Here is a 26195-nt window from a genome sequence, read left to right on the forward strand (position 1 = left end):
AATAAAGCCAACAAAATTGTCTCATCAGTGAAGAAAGAAAAAAAAAGTTTTTTTTTTTCTCCACACTGAAACTCAAAGTAAATTTTACGACCAGGGTTTTGAATACATGTGAAAAGTTTATTTAAAGGCATACCTGATTCATTGAACAATTCTCAGCAGTGAAAAGTTATTTTGTCCAGAATGAATTTGATAATTATTTTTCATGTACAATGAATACCTTTAAAAAGTAGTTTTTCTACTTGTTGTCAACTGAAGATGACATCACCTGTGCTGCGAAAGTAGGTAACGACCAATCATGGCTCACCAGTTTTCTGGGTTTGGTCAGTAAACTGAGCCATGATTGGCCGGGACCTACTTCCTCAGCACAGGTGATGTCATCACCAGTCGACAGCAAGTAGAAAAAAAATACTTTTTTAAAAGGTATTAATACCTTTAAAAAGTAATTGTCTGTCTTTTTAAAGGTATTGATACCTCCATCCATCCATTTTCTTGACTACTTATTCCTCACAAGGGTCGCAGGGGGTGCTGGAGCCTATCTCAGCTGACTTTGGGCAATAGGCGGGGTACACCCTGGACTGGTTGCCAGCCAATCGTAGGGTATTAATTAGTGTTGTTCCGATACCGTTTTTTGGCTCCCGATACCAATTCCGATACCCAGCTTTGCAGTATCGGCCAATGCCGATACCATACCGATACCTAAGTTTTTTGTTTTTGTTTGTTTTTCTTAACATGAAAAAGCTGCCCTGCCATTGGTACAGAGCATTCATGGGAAAATTGGATATCTTAGATCGGCTTACAGTGAACATGTCACATATCAGTGAATGTGGTGCACGAGCAAGAACACAAGATGCTACATCCAAAGTCCCATATTAGCCTTGGAGTTAATGGTCTCGGCATGTTATTTATAGTACTCACAGAGGAAACTGAGCCATGATTGGTTGTGACCTACTTCCTCAGCACAGGTGATGTCATCATCAGTCAACAGCAAGTAGAAAAAATACTTTTTAAAAGGTATTAATACCTTTAAAAGTAATTTTTCTACTTGCTGTCGACTGATGATGACATCACCTGTGCTGAGGAAGTATTTACCAGCCAATCATGGCTTACCTGTTTTCTGGGTTTGGTCAGTAAACTGATTGGTCGGGACCTACTTCCTCAGCACTGGTGATGTCATCATCAGTCGACAGCAAGTAGAAAAATTATTTTTTAAAGGTTTTAATTGTACATGAAAAATAATGAAGTTACCACATTAATTATAGACAAAATATTAACTTTTCGCTCCTGAAAATGGCTCAATGAGTCAAGTATCCCTTTAAAAAAAAATTATATTCAAGGGTTGAGGAACCAACCCACAACCTTCAGATTGGGAGACAGCCACTCTACCACCTGAACCATGCCACTGCTGTGTGTTCGTATATTGATGTCATCAGGCGGAATCCTCGTATTGTACCTCCAAGAGGCCTGTTTGGTCTCATTTTAGACACAGCAACAATGGAATATAGTGGCAAAAAACAACAGTGGCATGGCTCAGGTGGTAGAGTGACTGACTCCCAAGCTGATCGAAGATCATTAGCTCCTACTTCAACGCTTCAGTAACTTTTTTTTTTTTTTTTTTTTAATAAACTGGTAAAATGTACTAAAACCTCTACTTGTAAAATTTACTAGGTTTTTCAAAATCTCTTTTTTTTTATTTTTTATTTTTTATTTATGTATTTTTTTTTTACAGTGTAACCTTTCAACATGCAACACTTTTGTAATCAATGGCAGTGTTTCTTGAAGGTCAAACACTTTTTTTTAAATTTTTTTTATTTTGGCTCGACTTTTGATTGGAACCATTCATTCATTCATTCATTCATTCATTCACCAACCATTCTGCATACCACTCAGCTCACCAGAGGGTGCCTTTATTTGCAACTTCATGTATATCAGAGAAAAACATTTCATCAACCTTTCCCACACTTTGAAGCCAAATGATGAAGTTTTGCAAATGGTATCACAAGATCTCATCACACCCTGATGAGCGATCAATGCGTGGAAGCGTAAGCTCGTTTAATGGTCAGCCTGGGGTGCTTGCATTCTGAAATGGATGCCAGCGAAGGATGCTGAGAATGAAGATTTGAAAAAATGCAGCAGTCTTCTCTGTTTAAACAAGAACGCACGAAGCTCAGCATCTGTGTGGCGAGGGTCATTAATTCAACATAGCTGTTTGTGTTTTGTCCAATGGGAAGTTAATACGTGAATTTGCTGGTCACTGATGACAATTAACAGACGCAAAATGGCTTATAAACACACAATAAACTTAATATACTTACAGGACCAGGTGGACCAGGGGGGCCAGCATCACCCTAAAAGAAACAAACACAATAGTCACTATTAATTGTTGCATAAATTAGTAAATATAGCTTTATTAGCATATGCCACGCCCATATATTTGTTTTCAGCATTCTACTGTACAATTCAGAAATATACATCCATCTTCTTTAAACTTTCAGGGACGGAAGTATTATCAGTGATTGGCCAAGGGGCCATACACATCCATCTGAAAATGGTCTCGAACTGATATCTTAAAGCAATAAGCCATGACTGAATTTTACAGGAAGCTAGTTTTGTCTTTTTGATCAATTTTGAATTCTGAATGGGGGAGTTGGTATATGAACATTATAAAAGTGAGTGGAAAAAGCATATCAGTGTGGTCAATAAACCCCCAATTCCAAACTCATTCACTCCCAGCCATTTTCACAGAAGCAATCCCGTTCGCTCCCGGCTGTTTTACTGGATTTTGACTGATTTTGCAAGGCCCACAGAATATTGTGTTCTATGGCTATAAAAGCATGGAACCTATCAAAAGAAACATTAAAGTCTCCTCTTTCATCAGGAAAAAAAAAGTAGGTTTCTATCCGTTTCCGTTTTGCAGCAATTAGCATTAGAAGAGAGCTAAGTTTCATCAGTTTTCACAAATCTATTCAAAATTGTAAGTACTGTAATTGAGCTTTTTTTTTCTAGATGGCCCTGGTTGATCTCCTTTGCTCTGCTGCCACCTGCTGGTCGTTTGTGTAATAACTACCATTTCTGCAACTGTTCTTTGCAGTTGAGAGGCTGCATCAAAGCCTTCTGTATGCTCTAGCATAAAAACAAAACAAAACAAAAAAACGTATAAATACGTCTTTAGGACACTTAGAACATTAAAAAACCCCAAACGTATTCACACGTTATTGGGAGCAAATGAGTCCAAAGTGGACTTTAGTGGTCCAACAGTCCAAGGTCTCGCCACACATTTTCAATGGAAGACAGGTCTGGACTGCTGGCAGGCCAATCTAGTACTTGCACTCTTTTACTACAAAAACTTGCTGTTGTAACACGTCCAGAATGCGGCTTGACATTGTTTTGGTATAATAAGCAGGTATTTTCCTGAAAACGAAATTGATTGCATGGCACAATATGTTGCTCTAAAACCACTGTGCAAGTTACCCATGTCATCACAGATGCTGGCTTTTGAACTTTGCACTGGTAACAATACCTTTTCTTTGCCATGGAGGACACAACGTCCATGGTTTCCAACAACATGAACGGTGGACTCATCAGACCACAATAAACCTTTCCACTTTGTGTCGATCTCAGATGAGCTTTGGCTCAGATCATCCAGCAGTATTTCTGGGTTTGTTGATATCTGGCTTCCGCTTTGCAGTGGAGAGTTTTAACTTGCATTTTTACATTCCTTTACATAACGTTGTCGCTTTTTAATGCAATAATGCTGAAGGATCAAAAGGTCAAAGGCATTCAATGTTGGTTTTTGGCTTTATCGCTTATGGGCAAAAAGTTCTCCAATTCTCTGAATATGTTGGACCATAGATGAAATTACAAAAACACAATATCTTTCATCAGTTTGACCATTGAATATGTTATCTTCGTAGTGTATTCAATTGAATATAAATTGAAAGGATTTGCAAACCATTCTATTCGAGTTTATTTACAGTTCACACAACATCACAACTTCAGTGGAATTGGGGTTTGTACTTTCAAAGGCAACATGTTTCCAATGACCTTACATAGATCCATCAATATCTTTGAAAGGAACAACATGGGAGGCACAGCAAAATGGAAAATAAAGTGGAAGTCAAGTGATATGAGGTGAGTGCCACAAAAACATTCATCAACAGTCTTCATGTCATGCACACGCTAGTCCCTGTAGTTACTGTGGCATCCTTAAAGCGCATACAACCTTTTGTAATGGCCGTGCTGGGAGCCCTAACTGTGATGCATTGCTGTTGGGAGCCTGCTTGTTCCCATTCATCATTTATAAGCTATTACTTTCATGCTTTCACAACACAGCAACAATCTATCTATCTATATATAGTATAGACATCATATAAATAACTCAGAACCACATCCACAGCCAAGCTACCGCAATCTTCCAAATTTGAAAGCATTAAGACAGCAAAAGCTTTATAGGCTTTTAAAGCACATTTGGATTGGGATCAAATGCAAATGACAGAGAGGAAGCCAATTTTTTGAAGAACGATGAAAGCCAGGGAACATAAAGACTAATGGGACATCCCCAGAAAAAGTAACATTTTTTTATTTTTTACTGTATTTCATTCTTGTGTTATTAATGAAACCACTTTACCTTCCTCCATGCCAACAGTCTGGTAAAAAAAATAAAAAATAAAATCCTTGTATTTACCATTCTTGACCATTACGGATTTTTATTCTACTACTGTACAGCATTTCAATTCCAATTTCAGCATTCAAGCGTTGATTTTATGAATCGCTACTAGCTGCATTTGGCTTTTTAGGATCTTTATTCATAGTACAGTGTAATGTATCTATGGCAAGTATACTGTCACTACTCACATTATTAAGTATAATGGACCACATCATAACAATAATAGTGCTGAACCTCTTTTTTTCAAGCTCCTGTACTGGTTTTCTATTTAGTTTAAAAGGGAAGTCAACCCCTCAAAATTTTTATTAATAATCTTTTTTTATGATTATGCTGACATTTTTGATTAATCTTCACATCTAATCATCTTTTTTTCAAGCTCCTGGACTGGTTTCCTATTTAGTTTAAAAGGGAAGTCAACTCCAAAAAATCCTTTACCATAGGGCTGCTCGATAATAAAGAAAATATTAATTGTTTATTGCGGTTATTTTACTAACAATTGAAATCATGATTCGGACGATCATTTATTTTTTGGTACAACATAAGAAAATTTTTAAACATACAAAATATTTAAACAAATAAAATTCTTTGAAATACAATTATGCAATTATACAATTGTGTTCCTTTTGAAACCAAAATTTATTAAATGAGTTATTTTATTTTTAAAGGTGCAGATGTATAAATTTAAACAAATCATTTTTTATTTTTTTATTTTTTTTTTACAATTATGCTGACTTCGTAATTGTGGAGCGTAATGATTGAAATTGTAATTGAATTTCGATTAATTGCACAGCCCTACTTTACCATACCATGTTTTATGCTGCCCCACTAGCCTAACCACGACAATCTGATTAATATTGTGTTTTTGAAATATGAACTAAGCAGCAAAATCCACCCGTTTTTTGTTCATCTCAGGGACCAATAATCCATCAATCAATCACAGCTCACCGTTTTCTGAATTTGGTCATGCAATGTTCGCAAGCTGAGCCGTGATTGGTGGCTACCTGAGCCTGAGGAACTGTGATGTCATTTTCAGTCGACATCAAGTGGCAAAATGGCCGCCCTTTTAGATGGATAAAAACAGGCGGATTTTGCCGCTTAATTTATATTCCACAAACAGTTTTAATCAGAATGCCATGTTTGGACTAGTGGGGGCTCGTCCAACATATTTTTGTTTAAAAAAAAGTCTATTTATTCAATTATGGTGCAAATCTGAAATACAATATGACAAAAACAATTTGGGTTGCATGGGATTGATCTTATACACATTTGAGTGCAAAATTATGAAATATGCAAATGAGCAACCAAAAAGTACAAATTGCCTGCTGCTAGTTAGTGTTGTGTAGACCTGCTGAGAGAGGAAAAAAATGCCAGTGAGCTGCCAATTCATTAGCTGCTGATGACTGACATTCAGATATCCTTGCAGTCCAAACAGACCAATAATAACTCACACACTCGCAGGCACAGTGACGGCAGACACAAACAAAGAGCGTCATGTATTGGCACTTGACATTGACTCACTTTCTGTCCTTTCATCCCTTCCGCCCCCCGGGCACCTGACTGACCCTGTGGGAGGAAGTGTTGGGAAGTGACTCAATAGCACGGCAGCATTTAATGTGTTGTTGCGGGAAAATACCTACAGGGTCTCCTTTTGCCCCCTTTTCTTGCGAGATGCCAGCCTCACCCTTCTCTCCCTGCATGTGAAAAGAACAGATCGTCTCATTGACTAACAAGAAAAGAGGGGGCACAAAGACACAGAACATTCAGAGAGAAACTGCAGGCGAGGACGGATGCTGCGCATAACTTATCAGAAAAACAAATTTTCTGAATCCAAACACGGCACATTCAAATGATCACTTTAAAAAGGAACAGAATCTAAGATGGTGGAAATCATAAGCCCCTGTTGCATTGCAGCACTTTTTTTCATGTTCCATTCCGCTATCTTCCAATAGATGGCACTTAATGATTGCTGGTGAACCGTCCTTGGTGCATTTTAATAGGATTTCTTTCTGTCACTTATGTGGGGAAAATGTCAAAGTAAACACCAAGTGTACCTTCACATTGGCCATGACGTACAGGGAATGATAAGTAAGATACATCTGTGATAGAAATCTAAACAGGGAAAACTTTTTGGTCTCCTGGGGACTTGACAGAACTCTCATCTTACTTTCATGCTTTTTACACAACTTTTGACCTCATATTTTATAAAGTTGCAAACACCCTTGGATCAGATAGAATCATCAGCAACTGTATTTTTTTCTCCATTCTCAGTAGAAGTGAAACACTGGCAAGAAACAGTTCGGATGCAACAAAGTATCTGTACATAAACTAAAATACAAGAACAGCGGATAGAGGTTATAACATATTTTCAAACCGCATAACCACACCTGGGCAATCTTAAAACTTCAAATTACGCTTCAACCCCCACCAATTACTTTGACAACAGCCGCTGTGATTGTATTCCTTTAATGAGCTATAGCCTCTCTTTCCTCACAATTTATTAAATCATCAAACTGTTCCTCTCTATGAACAGATGGATTGTCATATTACAGTTTTAGGAAAGGTGAAGGCGCTGTGTGAAAACGGGCATAATTGAATTTGGTGAAGCTTAATTAACCATATGTGCCCCCCATAGTCTTTTTTTGTACTTGCTTAATTACTATATTAATGTCAATCCATCTCAAGAAGCAAAGCCTACTGTAAATTTACTACATCAAAAAACATCAACAGGGAGACTCATGACCCAGACGATATTTACACACAATTTAAACAATTGTTGGGGGATTAACAAGCCAATCGACAAGTTTATTCAGAGCAGTTTTGTGAGTGGAGGTCGGCAAGTGTTAAAAAGAAAAGTACGGTGACAAAAAACTATTACATGCTTAAAAACATTGTCTTTTTGCAAATGCAATTTATAAAGAAAATCACATACTTCAACCAAAATTATTTCTCTACGTATCTTTAATATTCAGGTCCTTTGCTTCAAATGGTCAAACTTGATTTGAGAGAACTCATCAGCCCTTCTATCGCACTGCTGGTGTAATGGTACATGCTGATGCTTTTCACCCAGAAGGTGTGGGTCCAATTCCCAGTCAAGAGATTACCAATTACCGAGCCATTGCTGGTACCAAGCCCGGATGAAAAAATGGGTGGAGTACATCTGTAAATGCATCTGGCATGAAATCTATGCCAAACAAATCAAATGAATAACTCACTGCGGCAAAAGCACGCACAATATGATGTATAAAACATTAGGCAAATTGCGAGGTCCCAATTTCATGTCTTTAAATATCGTATCAGGCAGGTGCAAAGAGCACTACTTCACTACTTGGAAGCCATGATGAGGAAGCTCACACAAAATGAGAAGTGGCAGGGTTAGCAGATCTTTTCCTGTTTCTGATATGCCAAAAATAAAAATGTTCATGACACTGTCTATTCAACAAAAACATTTTGAACTAGACTAAGTGCAATTTCTGTTGAAATTGCGTGGGAATGCTGAATGCAAATAACTGAATGCTAAGATTTGAATGCATGTGGAATGCTTATGAAGTAAATTAAGAGATAAATTGTGAATTATAACCTCCTGGTTACTGGACAATGTGCTTGACCAACTGTGCCACCGAGCAGTATCAGACACCTGATAATGATGATAAGTTGTGTAATATATATGGAAGTGGGCGTGGAAAGTGATACTTAGAAAAAGTTCAATGTCTGTCCCATTGAAAATGAATGGGGAAAAGTTGATATTGAATGTTAACTTGTGCAAATACTGTAAGTCATGTGGAATCAGACGAAATATACCCCGGGAGGCGTGACTTTTTTAAGCTAGTTGAAATTTGAACAATGTAAATTGGAAGTATTATGTGGGCATTGTTACGCGGCAAAAAAGTGTGGAGAATAAAAATCACAATAACATATGTGGGAATGCTTCAGCATTCCCACAATGAGCTAAGGGCTGACTAAGAAGCGTTCACAAGAAGGAATTATGAGTTATGACAAAATTTCTTTCAAATTTGCAGTTCCTTGAGTTTGGGACATTTCATTGCATGCAGTTTTTCTAGGTGTGCTGTATAAATTACATTTATATAGTGCTTTTGTAGATACTTTCTAGTAGGGCTGGGTTTTTCCTTTTCGAGACAGATATCGATTTAAAACCACAAATCAATTATTTTAATATCTCTGTTTCCTATGAATTCATAAGAAAATAGAATTTAAATTTTTTTTAAATTGTTTTCTTGAAATTTACTGTTGACATGAATTTAAAAGTATTTTCCTACATTTATGAAAAACCTGTCACCTGACTTATTGCACTTTAACACAATTCAGAATATTTTTAATGTATATCTTCAATTGTTAAAATTTTCTTAATTGTGAAAATATTTGTATCTCGTTCTTGCTGATATCAATGTTTGTGTAACACAAGTTACTTTCATTAATAAACTAAATCATTATGATTTAACCAGTTACTGCCTCCGCGGAATTTATTTTAGAATTTAATGTTTGCAGCGTTTTTAATATTTATTTAAGATATTTAAGAAGAACTCATGTTCCATAATTAATCAATATTGAATTGAAGTGAATAAAAAAAAAAAAGAATTTGAATCAAACTGCAGTCTTGTGAATTGAAAATGAATCAATACTCAGCCCTACTTTCTAGTACATTAGTATAATAGAAACAATACGGCATGAGTTAGAATACAAATAAATAGAATACAAATAAAGGAGGTGGGAGCCTTAGTGGACACCAACATCCAATTTGTACGCATTCAAGGTGAGTTATAATTAATAAAACATGTCTTTTATATAGCTGCTGGCTTCCCTAATATTATTGTCTCATAACTCAGTAATATGCCTGTTTGCCCCTTCCACTAACACTTCCAATTACGTCACTTCAGACTTGTGCGACACTCTACTAAATGTTGCATGGTGAAAAACATCAAAGGTATGTTGCTTGTTGATTTTTCTCATTTTTCTATTTGACTTAGAAGTGTTTCGCCTCTCAACTGAGAAACTTAAGGCTTGGTTAAGTGGTCTGATCTAACCAAGTCTTGTTGCATGGACATCAAACTAAGTATTCCTTTAAGATACGATGGTCCCCACCACTTTTACACCTGTTACCGACAGTGCACAATCTGTTAGAGTGAGTAAACAGATGTCAAAAGTAAAAAGATCACACACACAACATGGTCACCAACGCTGTGCATAATCTGTCATCGTGACCACGCAATTTTCTAGCCACTATTCTGGAGTATACTGTAGTTAAAAAGGATCTCAGTTGGTTGGGACAAAAATATTTAGGACGGAAGTGTCATGTGTCCATGTTTAGTGTTTTCACATACAATATATCTACAGGCACACGTAGTGAGAGGCATAGGAAGAGTTTGGAAAATTGACATGAAACTGCTTAACTGTGGGAGAGCATTCATGACACAATTTACACAACCATTGTATGACTGGTTGGGGGGCTCACAATTGTTCCCTTTGTTCCCTGTACAATACATAACAAGCGATGCCTGATGCGATGCCCCAATTCAAACGAGAATTCAAAATAAGGATGAAAACTCCATTTACCCATCTCCAGCACGTCCAACTGTTAGAGATAATTGTTCAAACCAATCCCGACCTTTAAACTTAACCAGCTTGTTGTTTATAAAAATAAAAAATAAAAAACACGAGGTCTGTTAGTAACTTGTTTGCAGATCCTTCTCCTTTTCCACAGGTTTTTGCTTAAAGGGGAACCTTAAACATTTCTTGAAAATAATGTTATTTGTGACGTAACTAGTCTAAACATGACTTTGTGATTACATTTGTGGAATATGAGTTATGCAGCAAAACCCAGCTGATTTTATCAGAATCAGATGGCGGCCATATTGCCACTTGCTGTCGACTGAAAATGACATCACAGTTGCTCAGGGCTCAGGTGACCAATCACAGCTAACCTGTTTTCTGAAGCTGAGCTGTGATTGGTTGTTACCTGAGACCTGAACAACTGTGATGTCATTTTCAGTTGACAGAAAGTGGCAAAATGGCCACCTTCTGATATTGATAAAAACTGCTGGATTTTGCTGTTTAACTCATATTCCACTACCACAATATGACCAGAATACTGTATTTCGACTAGTGGGGCTGCATAAAACATATCGTCAAGAATTTTTTGGGGGGTTGACTTCCCCTTAAAGCTTTTGGAAGTCATTCTTGAGGTTTTTACAGCCAGGGCATGATCTACAGTAACATACCCCAGAGGGACAATTACAAGACTCCAAGGTAAACGTTTCCACTTTTTGAAAGGTAAAAAAAAAAGGTGTTTCAAAGATGTAAAAGTCTAGTGTACCCTTGTGGGTACCACCATTCTATTTAGACAATGACCAAGAAGAGCACAGGAGACAAAGACAAGCGCTATCTCTGACACTTTCCTGTTAGACAAAGTCACACACTCTTCATACAGTGAATGACCTCAATTCTTCCATCCCCTCCTCACCATTACCCGACTTTCCTTCTCTCTTTCCAGTGTACCTGCACCTAGCTGCCACCTTGCTTTTGCCCTCTACCTTCTATGTAGTTGTTTCTGACACTGCCTGTCCCCGGTATCCATCTGCGAGACCTTTATTTGGCTCAATTGCCTTTTGTGGATGCTTGTCTGTTAGCAAAGACTCCTGCTGTGATTCCTATGAGCTAATGCATCATCTATATGTGCAGCTTTCTTCCAGGGCTTGTTTGAGGCTGTCCCGAGATACAGGCGATTCATGAGAACTGTCTTCCCGGAATGTTATGTGTGTTTGTGTATGTATGCTAACAATTCACACTGTGGGGGGTGTGCACACAGCTCAGGCATGCTGCATTTGCGCCTTTCTACGCTTAGTTCAATCATGATGTAGAAAGTTGGCCATAGAATGAGCAAAGCCTGATGATGCTCTATTAGCGCTGCTTGTCATGTTTGGTTGTGTAAATTTCATTCAGTTACAATCAATCAAGTATCTAGTTAGATTGTTATATGTATTTCTCGGTGTAAAAGATGAGGTCATCCACAACTTATGAAAAAGATTTATGACAAGACTGACATGTATGTTAATTGAAATCTTTGGACCAAAAATCTAACTGTATAACTGCATCTTGCACATCTAAGGTAGGCAGGTATAGCTTTTGATTCATGAGTATGTTCTGTTACGACAAAGCAGTCGTGAACCAATTTGGGCTGAAGTCGGCGCAATGGTCTCTTCAAGGCTTTGAGGCTGGAATGTGCGATAACCAAAAAGCTCTTAATTGATAATTAGATTTCCTCTGTCCTTCAGTGTCTGATTATCTTGGTGTCTGGATCTATGGCCTCTCTTTTCATTTTTAATTTAAGGGGTTTTGGCAGACGCAGGTGATTTTCTTGCTGGGTATTCTGCACTGCATTTTAGGATCCAGATATGCTGTAATTCAATTACTTAATTTAGCCAACAGTCTTTTTGCAGTAGCATTCCAGTGCTCATTGCTAGCTTAGCATTCTACCATTATTAGCACTTAGGATTTTTGGTACTGATCAGCAACATCATTTTTTAAATGTTATAGTATTAATCTACTAATTTACCACATGACATCCCACAATCAGCATTTTAGATTAGTGATGACATCGCCTTGTGAAAAGTTTACAAACTTTGTCTCCCTCATTCTGTGACAACAATACGCCCAACATGCCCGACAGGCAGAAAAATGTGAGATTTTACAGGTAGTGTTTGCTATAGTGACATTATTCCCAGTACACTGTATTAGTTTCAGATCTAAATAAACTACTAAACAAAATACCTCAAATAACTATGGTACACCTCCAACCGTCCCCTGTCATTTTGAGGCAGATTATGTGTGTCCTCATGCAGACAACTTTCTTGTCAAGGTCGGCCAGCTGACGCTCCCCCTTCCTCTTGGCAAAGAGTGCGGGAAACGACTCAGTGATACAACCCGGTACACGGCCTGTCAATACGAGAAATCAACAGAGCAGTCACGAGGTTTGCTTCCTCATTTTCACTCTTGGCTTAATGTCAAGTTGGCCACTGGAGGTGTTGAGCAGGTGGGTGTGCGCTGGCTAAGGATGCAATGGGGTAGCAACAGCGCCAGTGGGAGGCCTTGTGAGATCCATGTCAGGGGATGTTTTACACCACATATGTTATGTGCCTCATGTGAGCTACAGCACCTCCGGGCCTCATGAAAATGATTGCAGAGCCTCTTTGAAAAGGTACTGTACGTAATGACCATCTGTCTGTTTTGAGGTTGAATGAGGAGTCACGATGGGTTGCGCTGCAGGAGGTCTACATTGGGTTCTAGTATGCACAGGTAAGCTATATCTGACAGAAAGCTGCCATTTATGAAGCGGTATTAGCTTATTACTTTGAATACAAACACGTTCATCAAGGTCAAAGCAGGTTTTTCTACTGGTCACTGACATGACATAACTTGATATCTTTAAAGGCGCAGTCTACCGGATTCACTCAGGAAATTGCACTTTTTAAATACAGGATGTATACACTAACTTTCTCTCAGTCTACACATCTGTGTTTATGTTAATCTTTGGTGTTGATTTCATCCTAAACCCCCACCAACCCAGCCTGTATTTTGCCACTTTGTGTTTGTTTTGTAAACAGCGGGCCGTTTCAGTGGAAAGTGTTTACACCCCTCCAGCCAATCGTAGAGCGGGGGGTGGCGTGTCGCAAACGGGGACGTGCGAATGTGGAAAGCACACGGATTTTTTTTTTCTTCGCTCACTCATTCACACACGTAAGCGTCTGTGAGTGAGTGAGTGAAAAAAAACAATAATAATCTGTGCGTGCTTTCAAATTGCCGCGGGAGTGACGCCACGTAGCTGACACGTTCGCCCGGCCCCGTTTGCGACACTCCACCCGCCCCTCTACGATTGGCTGGAGGGGTGTAAACACTGTCTTTCCACAGAAACGGCCTGCTGTTTACAAAACAAACACAAAATGGCAAAAAACAGGATGGGGGGGTGGGGGTTTAGGACGAAATCAACACCAAAGATTAACATAAACACAGATGTGTAGACTGAGAGAAAGTTAAATTGTGTGAATCCGACAGACAGCCCCTTTAACTCATTGACTGCCTTTGACAAGTATACTTGTCAATTGTATTTTTAACAGCGGAGATAAATGGGGGCTAATCTGACTATGCTCCACAGTAAATGTCAAACATGCAAATAACTTTACTGATTCCCAACCACCGGTAGATGACATCATTGCCCCATTTTATACTAAATAAACACAGTTTCAGAGTCCATGGGAGAAATGGCTGTATTTTGCCAAACCTACATTTTTCTACTGTCAATTATAAAAGAACGGGACGGGACAAAATGTAGGGAGTCTATTCTGTTATTTGGTAGATTCGGTTTATATATATATTATTATATTATTGAATGTAATATCACATGGGTATTAAACATTTTGAAAATTTCTCAAATGGCTGGTAGTGAATGATTAAAGAGGATGTCAACCCCGCAAAAATGTCTTGACAATAATGTTGCGTGTGACCTAACTAGTCTAAACATGACATTCTTATCAATATTACATTTGTTGAATTTGAGTTATGCAGCAAAATCCAGTCATTTTTATCCATCTCAGGGTCTGAAGATGACAATGTTGCTCAGGTCTCAGGTAACAACCAATCACAGCTCAGCTTCAGAAAAGAGCTGAGCTGTGATTGGTCTTTGCCTGAGCAACTGTGATCTCAACTTCAGACGACACCAAGTGGCGAAATGGCTGCCCCCTGAGATGGACAAAAAGGGCTGGATTTTGCTTCACAAGTCATATTTCACAACTAATATTAAGCAGAATGTCATGTGTGACATCACCTCTGACATGTTGTCAAGAAATGTTTAAGGTTGACTACCACTTTAAACAAATAGACATCAAAAGCAAGAAAGTGATTCTGAATTTTGAGAGATCCTGTTTATGGTCACCAAGGAGCTTTAGCTTGTAGATGTGGCTATAATTTAGCGATGACGGAAGCCCGGTTAAAATCATTTTGGAGTGTCCCGACTGTTGATGACTGCCAAATGACAGATTCTCAATAGTCATTAACTTCTGGTCAGGTGAGTGTACATCTTCGCTGAAAAAACCCCAAAAAAACTTCTTTGCATAGCATTGATATCTGTTGTGGATGCTGGTCTCAGCATTCACACATTTGAAAGGCTTCTAGAAAAATACACACACACTTCAAGTGCATGTCAGAGCTGGTCTGTTAAGCAAGAAGTCAGTTTACCAATAAATGCCACATGCCAGTTCTTGTGACAGTTTTGTGATAAACCCAAACTTGACACTTTCTCCTCCAAGAAAAAAAAGGCAAGCAAATAAAGCTTCCACTTCTTTTAGAAGTGAAATCTAAGGGTGACTTTTGTCATGCAATTTGAGTTGATACTATTCTAGTACTGGTCAAAGGTCACCTTAGACGCTTGAGTTATCTAAGGTCCAAATTTTAATTGCTAAGGACACGTCTATCGTCTGCACACGGCTGGCTGCAATTTTTAGCCGAGGTTTTAATGTTCCGCTATTATGATGGAATGCAATTTTCTGGGTCTCTACTAGATTTACACTACATGGTTCAAGTGACAACTCAAATAATGTAGTGCACACATAAAAAGACAGCTGTTGTAAATCAAACTAGAGCAAATGCATAGATGGTCTAAATATAGATCACTGGAAGCGCACAGTCCATTAAATAAAGTAAACACATTATTCTACAACTGTGGAGTAATGATGAGGTTACCTTAATTCCAACTAATGTGTGGATGAGCCAGTCCAAGCCAACTGAATTGTATATATGCATAATATTTTGTATTATTATTGTTTTTTTTAAATGACCTTGTAAATGAACTCTGGGGAGAAACGGGACAGATAAAATAAGACTTCTTAAGAATTCTTTCTGTTCCTTTTCATTCAACAATGAAGAATATTTTTTTATATTGTCTTTTTTTCTTTTACAAATGAAGACAAATATTTGTTTTCTTTTTCTTTCTTTTTTTACTGTGATGTGGTTTTATTTAGGTATTCAGTCAATGTAAGCACAGTAGCAATACTGGGTATATATATCACTTGAAAATGCATGAAAAATTGTATTATAGGCACTTCATTGAGGCACCTGATAGACCTACATTGTAAAACCAGCCTCGCCTTTGCAATAAGACACACAGCACTCTATGAATCACCTTTGTGTCTTTATTTATTGTGCTGTGTTTACAGACTCTCCTGTCACGGTGCGATTCTAATATGACATTGAAAAGTACCTGTTCCCCCCTCAGCTGCCAGCACTCTCCTGCTGCCAAAGGACAAGCGCGAGTGACGGCCTGTTGGGTGTTTTGAATAGATAATTTTGGCCCTAAGATCCAACCTCAGAAAAACAGGTGAGTCATAAATGTCAGTACCATGGGAAGGAGGCAAAGCTGGCACATGCTAAGACTATCGTCAAGAACTTGCCATTTAGAAATGTCACACCGTCTCCAGCCTTGTCTTTCTTTTCTCTTTTGACTTTGCGTCCTACAACTTCATGAGTTATTAAGGAGGCAAGGCTTACAATGAGTCATGTGGGAGACATTTAACAGCGAGTGGCTCAATTATACAAAAGATAATTGAAGCTATAGTGCATAACAGTGATCGAAGCAGAACGGGATCTCTCTGGATTCCGGTACTCAATAAAGTAAGAAAACCCTTGATCCAGATCAGGAGTGCAACCAGGGCAATAGCGTGTGAAAATAATTGGACACCCGAAGCACCGGAGCAATCTGGCACTCCTGTTTGTCCTGACATCAGAGCAGTTAAGAGTCTGACAAGCATTCTCCTTTTAACGCATCATATGTTTGTGGCCTCAAGTGTGTGACTACACAAACACACAAACAGAGGCTTGAATTGGTTTGGATTGCTGAGAAAAAGACGATAACACAAAAATGCAGTGGGGCAGAAAGTCACATTTTAGCCTTGTCATTAATACAAGCTTTCTCAACTGCTTTATATCCTGTTTTTATAGCCTTCATTTGAAATATGTCAGTTTTTAAGACATTACACTACATTCAGCTATGATATTATTATATTGCTTTTCACATAATGCATGCCTAAAAATCCATTTTGAATTAACCAGTAATTGAAAGGGAGATAAAAAAATAAAAATAAAATAAAAAAAACATGCCCAGACTTTTTCTCTCTTCTTTGGAATGAATTTTACATGGGCTGTTTGTCTGCTATCCTTTTTTATGGGGCATGAGACTTCTCAAAACAAAGTTGAGTTCAATTAGACTCTTAATGGGATAAAAGCCAGTTGCTGTTTGTGATTGGGATTCATCTGAAATTGCTGCAAACATGCATTCTAATTCATTATACATGACTACAACAGCATTTTGAAGATTTGAAAGTCATATTGTTAATCGGGTTCTTGCATGTACAGGGAGTTGCGTATTAGGGCTGGGAATTCGATTCACTTCGATTACGATTTTTGGGTCTACGATTTGATTCAGAATCAATTTTCGATTCTCAATTCAAACGATTTTCGATTCAAAATTATTTGATTGACAAATGATTTCTGCTTCAATGTACAGATGTGCAAAAAATTGTCATGATCTACTCGAGTCTGCATTGCAAGGCAAAATGACAAATAGAGACATTAAAGGTTTTTTTTTGTTTGTTTTTTTAAACATTTATTAATTTTGTATTGTAAGTGTATTGTTTTCCACAAAAACAACAACTGCCTTTTCCCCTTCTTCTTCATTTCTAATTTAAATAAAATCGATTTTTGGAAAGTAAACATCAATTCTGAATCTTAATAAATGAGAATCTCAATTCTTTTATGAATCGATTTTTTTGGCCCACCCCTATTGCGTATGTTACGGTGTATCACTCACAGGCTTGCCTTCAGGTCCTGGCTTCCCAGCCTTTCCTCGGCGCCCCTAAGGAAGACAAATAAAGGAGATTGAGATGAGAGAGTGAAGATGCAACAACAGGTGTTACTCTGTACACATGCTGCCAGCAAATAAGGCTTGACAGCAACTCCTGTCGCACTCTCTAATTTGCTTTTAATTAACAACAAGAAAACAGCTTAATTGCCGCACCCCGTGTGGCCTGCAAGTCTTTGTTCCCTCCTCTGGTTCACTGTCTCCTCTTCCAGCTGTGCCAGTCCCTCGTGCATCAATCAAAGCAGGGAACAAATACAGCGGCGAGCTGGCCAAGCCACAGAGCTGGCCGGTATTGACGAGCAAGGTCAGGGGGAAGTGATTGTTTTACAAAAAGACTTGGGTCCTTGAAAGTGTGCTGGACATCAAAGACTGACATCTTAATGAGGTGTAACGCTTTCTGAAGCAAACTAAAGTTCGTATGATTTACAGGATGTGTGTAAGTGAGTAGGGGTTGGGGCTAACACCCTTGTGAGAAGAATCTCAACTGGCAGAGCATCGCTGCCTGTACAAGACTTGCAATCAATGATGACAAAGTTCACCAAACTGCGAATATCAAAGTGTTATTGTCATTGTACCACAAGGAGCAACACTATTGAATACAATTAGCTAGAACCTGTCCAAGAGACATAAAAACAATGACCAACAAAGGAAGACAGAATGGGAAGGATGGTGAGTGGTACATCTTACGGAAGGGTGAGGCGGGAAGAACAGCCCAGGACTATGCTCGCGTAAAGTCGGTTAAGAAAATAAAAACTCAGTGAACAGCCACATGGAATAGCCAATAGGAATAGCCAATAATAGGCATTGATAGTATTGCATTTTGTGCAGTGTGTCCATGTGTGCGAAAAGGCATGCTTGCCAAAACATATCGTCTCGTTGCCAAGGAGACGACCCCGTCCTGTCATGACTGGGTCATGAAGCACAAGAGAAGGAGAAATATAAAGGCTTTTGCTAAGGCCGAGACTAAATAAGATGCTTTTAGGTGAGGTTGACTAATTTCAGTCAGTCTTACGTCTCTGATGGGACCTCTCAATGGGCATCAATTTTCTGTAGCAAAAGTTGTGGTTTGTGTTCTGCAGGTGTTGAAATTTTGCAATTATTATCTTAGTTCACAAACCTATTTAATTCCCTCACCAAAGTTTGTGCAATCTAAAATGCGTCCCTTGGCTCAATAAAGGTTGGGAAACTGCAAATGTAATCAACAAAAACAACATGTGGTATCTGTATTACAACTAATTTCTAATTAGAGTTTCATCATCTCACACAATTGTTTGGTTGAATCAGTATATTGTATTTCAAAAGTGTCTGCATTCCTATGGCTGGAATGAAAACAGTACACAAAGAATCACAATGCAAACCCAACTGATTCTGCCCACACTCACTGCATGTTGACTTTCAATAATTGGTATGGATTTTGACGTGAATGCGTGACAGCAACACAGACAAAAGGCCAGAATTCACTGAGAAATGTCAGTTGTAATCATCGCTTTGCATGGGTAATTTGTCTTTTTGTGCTGTGTGGCTTTCATGCAGTTTACACATGACAGAGACATGTAAGAGGCAAAGTACATTTTAATCTTAGTAATAAAAGTGGTTCTATTTTGCACTTTTCTTTAGTCATGCTCTTTGATGCACCGATGCATCTTTTGAAGAACTTTCACGAGAAAGATCATCAGGGCTAATGGCAATGATACATTGGAACATTTTACTTTGTAGCTATGGTAAACGCTACCTTTTCATTGTGTTTTGATATGCAGTGAGATGTTCAAAACACAATTGTCAGTACTATTATTAGAAATATACGGTATAAACCTTACAAAGCCAACATTTCTTTAAGGTGGGATGTTGATTTTTCCCATGAATAAATGCAAAAATGTAATAAATGCTCCCTTCGCCAAAAGCTCCGACCATACTGACCTCCGCCACAACCCTTTCTCCCCACCACATCACAATAAAAGGAGATTACAGAGATAAGTAATTTAGCTAATGAATATTTCATATGTTATTATTCCAAGCAAGGCATGAATTATTCAGCTGTTGGAATCATTTCTACACATTTGCTCTAACATTGCTTTCAACTGCAAAGTGCCTACTAACCGTGTGCTTTGCATATTATAATTAAGATGAATACTGAATAGTGGTAGGCCAATCACAGCGCTCAACAAATAAACTTGAAGGTAATCATGTTTTTTCAAACTACCATTTAAATAAACATTACCAGGAGCTAATGTTCAGTTTGTAAATGGTTCAAAATGTCAGATTTCACATTTGACAAAAATATCCCATATCAGGACTTAATCTGTTATGCTTAATCTTATTGGCAGTGTTGTTTAAACATCCGACCCCTTATTCTTTATATGCTGTATATGTATATGTATGTATGCTGTAAAGGGAAGTTCATATGTGTGACAAAGTAATCACTTGCACTGAAACGTTTTTTTGAGTATCCTCTCTCGGGTTGATAGGTCAAATTGTTCAGGAGATTCTTGTTGGTTAACTTCAGTCTACCGGATTCAAGATGCCTGAGATAACTTAGCTCAAAAGTGAAAGCGCAAAACAGATTTTGTCTGGCACTTTCATTTCACTTCGGCTTTTATATTGCTCTGGAACTTCCTTTTGTGTGATTATTAGCTCCAACTGACTGTGGGTGCGTATGTGTGTCGTCGTCGTGTGTCACATGCAACATGCGGTGGCTGATCGGCAATGGACGGGCGCAGCGGGACAGGAAAAACGGGAGAGAAACTGTAAGTCCACACAGGTTCATTTTTATTAAAACAAACAAACAAACAAACAAACAAAAACAGCGGGCTCGGCGCCACCGCACATCACAATAGTCGTATGCCTCCCAGGCGTCAAAAACATTCATAGCCAAAAATGAAAAAGCGCTGCAAATGTACACAAAAACAAAGAGCGGCCACCCCGTGGTGCGGTGCAGTGATGGGATTTTCAGCTCTTTTGGGTGATCCGGTTCATTTGGACCGGCTTAGTGAAAGGCTCTCAAACAGCTCTTTTAACTTAAGCTTTTCTTTTAAATATGTACGACAAATTTAGCGTACATTTTGATAAATGACTTGGTGAACTAAGTATTGCACTCTGACTGCAAATAGCAACAATTATCGAGCAAAGAAAAGGATTTATGTTTATTTTATTGAAAGTTAAAAAGGCTACATTTTATGAACCAGTATTTGAAAATAAATAAATTAATTAATTAAATTCAATTTATTTCATTCCTGAAAAAAAAAAGAGAAATGAAAGGGGACAGAAAGAAGTAACACTTTTGTAATCCACCCCTAATCAACAACAACAACAAATAACCCAAAGTAAATGACAGCGAGCGGTCAAAATGTTTTCAATATAACAATTCTATGTAATAATTAAGCAGCATGTGCTTGTGCTATATATATTTTTTCAGTAATTGAGCTTTTGTCAGGTTTTTGAAGATACAGATAAACTGGGATGATTTTGTTTTACAATCTAGATTGTTCCATAAACTGACGCATCGAGTTGAAATACATCGTTCTTTTTGTTTTGTTCTATATTTTGTTTTAGAGAAAATATCTGTTCCTCTTAATTTATACTCACTTTCTCTTTTTTTTTTATTTTAATTTGTATATTACTTGGTAAACTTTCATGATGGGCTTTAAACATTATTTTGAGACGGTTAAACTCCATCAATTCATTACATTTTAAAATATTTAAAAATAATGGTTTAGTGTGGTCTCTGTATCCACAGCCACTAACGACACGAATCGCATGTTTCTGTAAAAGAAAGATGGAATCGGTGTGTGATTTGGCTATAAATAAATAAATGAATAAATAAATAAATAAATAAATAAATAAAGGTTATATTTATTTTTTGTAAAGAAAGGTTCAGTCAATGTGCATAGTAAACCGCTGGGTTTCAGTACCTCCAAAAATGTTATTAAACAACTGTCTTATTCTTTCTTTTTCTGTAATCCAACATTTGATACAAAAAAAAGAAAATCATGGGTTTTTCATATTAAAAAAAAAAAAAAAAAAAAAAAACTCTCTCCCACGAGCACAGGTCTGATATTTTTTCTGTTGAAGCGTGTAGACTCAACGCCAGAGTGCACATGAGTGTTAAAGGTGAAAAACAGTCCAAAGCTGTCTCTAGGCATCAGACATAAGCGCCACACTGGAAGAGGATATTCTAGCTGCCGAAAATAAAAGAACGTGGGATGACATTAAAAAAAAAAAAAAGAGTGGGGGGGGAAAAAAATCCTTGCTTCATGTACAAGAATCTTTGCAATCATAAGGGGATGGTTAAATGACAAAAACGTTATGCTACCCAGTGTTTGCATAAATGTTTTAATAATACAATATGTCAATGTGATGGTAATTGCAATTTAAATGCCTTAACAAATGAAAGTGAGCCAACATGGCGTGAATCCTTCCTTTCAGCAAAGCAAACTTTAATTTACCACATTTCCAACTCAGTACCCACTATGTATTTATACCCTCACAATTGTATTCTTCTCATCTGAGTCTCTCTGTTTTTTGTGTCATCTTTCCATCCCCCGTCTCCTCACACGCCCCGTTTCTTGCGCACCCAACTTCCACTGCCTGTTGGATCACCGTGGCAATCTCTGTTGCTATGCAACACTCAGTGTCCTATAAATTTGACAACATCCTCGTGCTTGATTATTATTTGAGCACCACAGTGTGAACCCCTCCTTCAGGTCATAGGAGTAGATTAGAAAGAGGGAGGCAAGAGAGAGAAGGACAAAGAAGACGGGATTGCGGAGGAGTGGAATTGAGGTGAGATTGGGAAAAGATGAACTCGCTTCTTGAGTAAATTAAAGATAGACACACATGCGCATGTATTCATCAGACCCCCTCTAAAAACCAGCAAACCATAAAAAGTAAGACATAAAGCACTCCACGTTAAGTGCCGATTCAGTAACGGTGGTAGTAAAGCTGTATTAGGTAACAAAGAAACAGCGACATACAGCAACCAACAGCAAAGATGGAACTTCCAACCCCTCTACTAGCTTCAGCTCTCTAGCAGCTTGTTACGCATACAAGAACAGCAAACATGGAGCCCAGTCCTGCAACACATGGCCCAAAATGACAGCAAAGTCAACAACAACAGCAACACATGCGGAGGCGCTCCTTTAGGATGATTCCATAATCCTTATCCCAAATGTCAACATATTCTCGGAGACGTTCCACGTCTGACTGCTCATGCTTGCCAGAATAACCTCTGCGGTGTAACACGCAGAAGGCAGAATGTGTTGCCGTTTTGGCAATAAAGCAAATCTACGGTGGAAATAAGAGGTAATCCACCTGGCGAATGCCCCTGTTGAGTGGGGTCACGAGATAAGGCCTTTTGAAATGAGCTCAACAGGATCCAGCTCAAGCCGGGCACACTCGCTCTCGCACACTACAGATATCACTTATGCTCTTATGTCATATGACAAGGTCATTCACTATCTACAATTAATGCAGTAGGTTATCATTTTAATTGTACTAGTTTGTCTGTTGGCAGGCGTACACAAAAACACAAGGCTGATTTTCACAGAATTTAATGGCGTGGGTCAAGGGACATTATCACACCCAAAGGCAGTCACACTGGAATAATTGAGCACTCTCTGTTATGTTGAGGTATTTAATTATCCCCAAAAGGGGCAGTGCTGAACAAATGTATTAGACCACCACTGAATGAAAGGTTTATGCCACAGATGCCTTAAACTAACATCATTGATGATTACAGAGAGGCTTTTTTTTTAACCCCTTCAGACCTGCATTTTTTTTTCTTACTGATTTTGACTTTTCCCCAAAGAACAAAATAGATTTTTTTTTTTAAACCAAGCTTATATGTAACAAGTTTTACATGAACATCATGCAAATCGACTTGCAATTGTGATTGGTTAGCTCGGATCCAATCATGAACAAGAAGTGTTGAGATCTTCCAAATTATGTCTTTTCATTGGTTTAGACATGCAAATATGTCATGTCCACTGCAATCATCTTTGGGTCCAAAGTTAAGTGGTTCAGTATTAAACTTGATTAATTTCTGACTTCAATGGGTGGGCATAGATTCATGTCATAGGTAAACTTAGGGTAAAATTCTTCATTCTTGTTTAAAATGGCAGATCGACAAACGCGCTCTGATACTTTATACAACATCTATTATTGCTTTATTTACATTATTTTAATAATAATAACAAAAATAACAAAAATAATAATAATAATAATTATTATAATAATAATAATAACATTTATGATGTGCTTTAAATTTCAGGGAACTCTCAAATTGCTAAAGTTCAGGGTTAAAAAAAATAATAATTACAGCAAAATATATCAGTTTAAACTATAACTGTACACAGTACAAACCGTATATTGTCTGTTTAAGAGAAGGGCTTTAATTGTGCTTGTGTAAAAAAAAAAAAAAAAAAAGAAAAAAAGAAAAAGTGGAGCTACAAAACCATGTATCTGTTGAATGGTTAACTGTAATTGACCAGTCTACTTCTGTGCCACAATGGGAATTTATTGTGTCTCTGCCGCACATTAGCATTTACCATTAACGTGTCCTTTAATTCTTAGTTCCTTTTAACAATGCATGTTTTTCTCATCATCCCATAGATACACCAACCATTTGAGGAGATAAGGAAGGGATGGGAAACTTAAATACTGGAGGGGGTCCATTGTTTTTTATTAATGCTACTGCGGGCCACACACTTCCAAAACAGATTTATGACAACAATGATATGCTTTACATATGGACAAAATACATACATACAGGACTGTCTCAGAAAATTAGAATATTGTGATAAAGTCCATTATTTTCTGTGATGCAATTAAATAAGCCAAAAATGCCATACATTCTGGATTCATTACAAATCAACTGAAATATTGCAAGCCTTTTATTGTTTTAATATTGCTGATTACGGCATTTTTTTTTAACTTGGTCAGAGGAAATATTCTAATATTTTGAGATAGGATATTTGATTTTTTTAAGCTGTAAGCCATAATCAACAATATTAAAATAATAAAATGCTTGCAATATTTCAGTTGATTTGTAATGAATCCAGAATGTATAGCATTTTTGCTTATGTACGTAATTCCATTCCAGAAAATAATGGACTTCATCACAATATTCTAATTTTCTGAGACAGTCCTGTATATGCAAAGGGCTGTCTTGCAAAAAACTACAACAAAAAACCGCCCAACATGAAATGTTTTTTTTTGTTTTGTTTTTTGTTTGTTTAAAAAACTATGTGTGTGTATATATATATATATATATATATATATATATATATACACATTTATATTTCAAGCCCACCAAAAATCTAATATCTAATCTACAAGTGAATCTGATACCTTCAGTTATATATATATATATATATATATATATATATATATATATATATATATATACACATATATATATAAAAATAAAGGAAAAACGAAAGAAAAATGCTAAAGGGACCGCTCTGCCCCGTGCCCATCCCTGTTAAGGTATCAGATTCACTTGTAGATTAGATATTAGATTTTTGGTGGGCTTGAAATAAATTCATTTGACGTCTATCAAAAACCATCAGTCACAAATTAGACCTAACCCTGTATTTGTCTACCAGATCCTGACCTTTCCATGCAGCCTGGTTGCTAGTCCAAACATCGACCGTCGATGCTCTTGGCAGCAGAAATCTTAGCTTTTCATTTCCTCTGCTTGTCTCCTGTGTGACAAGCAAGTTTAATGTCCTGGAGGCTAAACTTTCTGACATTAGCAAGCCAAGTTGATTTGCTCCAATGTTATGTAGCTCATAGGAGAGCTGACCTTTTCTTGACTGAAAGACTCATATGACACTCACACTCTTTCTGCCTGAGCAGAGAACACGTCTGCCTCTGGGGACGTGTACTCAGGCCACCTGAGCCTTTGTCTGAACGCTGCACAGGAGTTCACTGGAAATTTGCCATCAGCTGCAGCTGTATTTGCTTGGTAAACAAATGTGCACAAACCAGCGAACATGTTCTAATAACCTCAATTTAATAAGAAAATCACTAAATAAACCGCACAGGTCTTTGTACTCTAAGCTAAGGAACACCTTATTAAGTTGACACCAAAAAATTAATATTGTTGTATTTTTCCATTCAGAATTTTTGCGTCTCTCCAGTACTTGCTGGTAATTGAATAATTGTGAGACCAAATAAAGTATCCTTAAAATTATTTTGTTTGCACTATGGCATACAAAAATAAAAACCTGTTAATATGATGGTTTGCTAGTCCACTGGATCTCACAAGTGTAGCACTAAAAGTCACAAGATTAGTATGCCCATTACAGTAATTTCTCTCTAAAAATACATCACAAATTTGTCATATTTATACCTTTGTCTGTTTGTAATTAGTTTTAATTTACTGTTATTTTTGCTTGTTCTAAATGGTTTTCAAATCAATTAAAAAAAGAGATCTCATAAGATATAATTTTTTTGGGGGGGGTTACTGTAAACACACATGTACAATAATGTGCCTGAAGCCCAAACTTTATGAAATTATGGCAAAATATGGTGTTGGGCATTGGTTAAATTAAAAACAAGGCTTTAGAAGAGTTGATGTGGGCACCATCTAAGCTTACAAGGTCTTTTATTTTT

At 37.5% G+C, this 26195-nt stretch overlaps 1 protein-coding gene across 3 annotated transcripts in view; it reads right to left on the reverse strand.

The window, feature by feature from the left end:
- LOC144001647 (uncharacterized) overlaps nucleotides 1-26195 on the reverse strand; it is a 124735-nt gene that overhangs the window by 45351 nt on the left and 53189 nt on the right. For all 3 annotated transcript variants that reach the window (XM_077496138.1, XM_077496137.1, XM_077496136.1), the window contains 4 exons: nucleotides 17532-17576; nucleotides 6301-6354; nucleotides 6182-6226; nucleotides 2313-2345 (listed from right to left, as the gene is read on the reverse strand). In XM_077496138.1, the coding sequence (XP_077352264.1) occupies nucleotides 2313-2345; nucleotides 6182-6226; nucleotides 6301-6354; nucleotides 17532-17576 (177 nt within the window). The remainder of the gene's footprint in view (nucleotides 1-2312; nucleotides 2346-6181; nucleotides 6227-6300; nucleotides 6355-17531; nucleotides 17577-26195) is intronic.

The sequence above is a fragment of the Festucalex cinctus genome, chromosome 14, assembly GCF_051991245.1.
Source record: "Festucalex cinctus isolate MCC-2025b chromosome 14, RoL_Fcin_1.0, whole genome shotgun sequence".
In the NCBI taxonomy this organism is placed as follows: domain Eukaryota; kingdom Metazoa; phylum Chordata; class Actinopteri; order Syngnathiformes; family Syngnathidae; genus Festucalex; species Festucalex cinctus.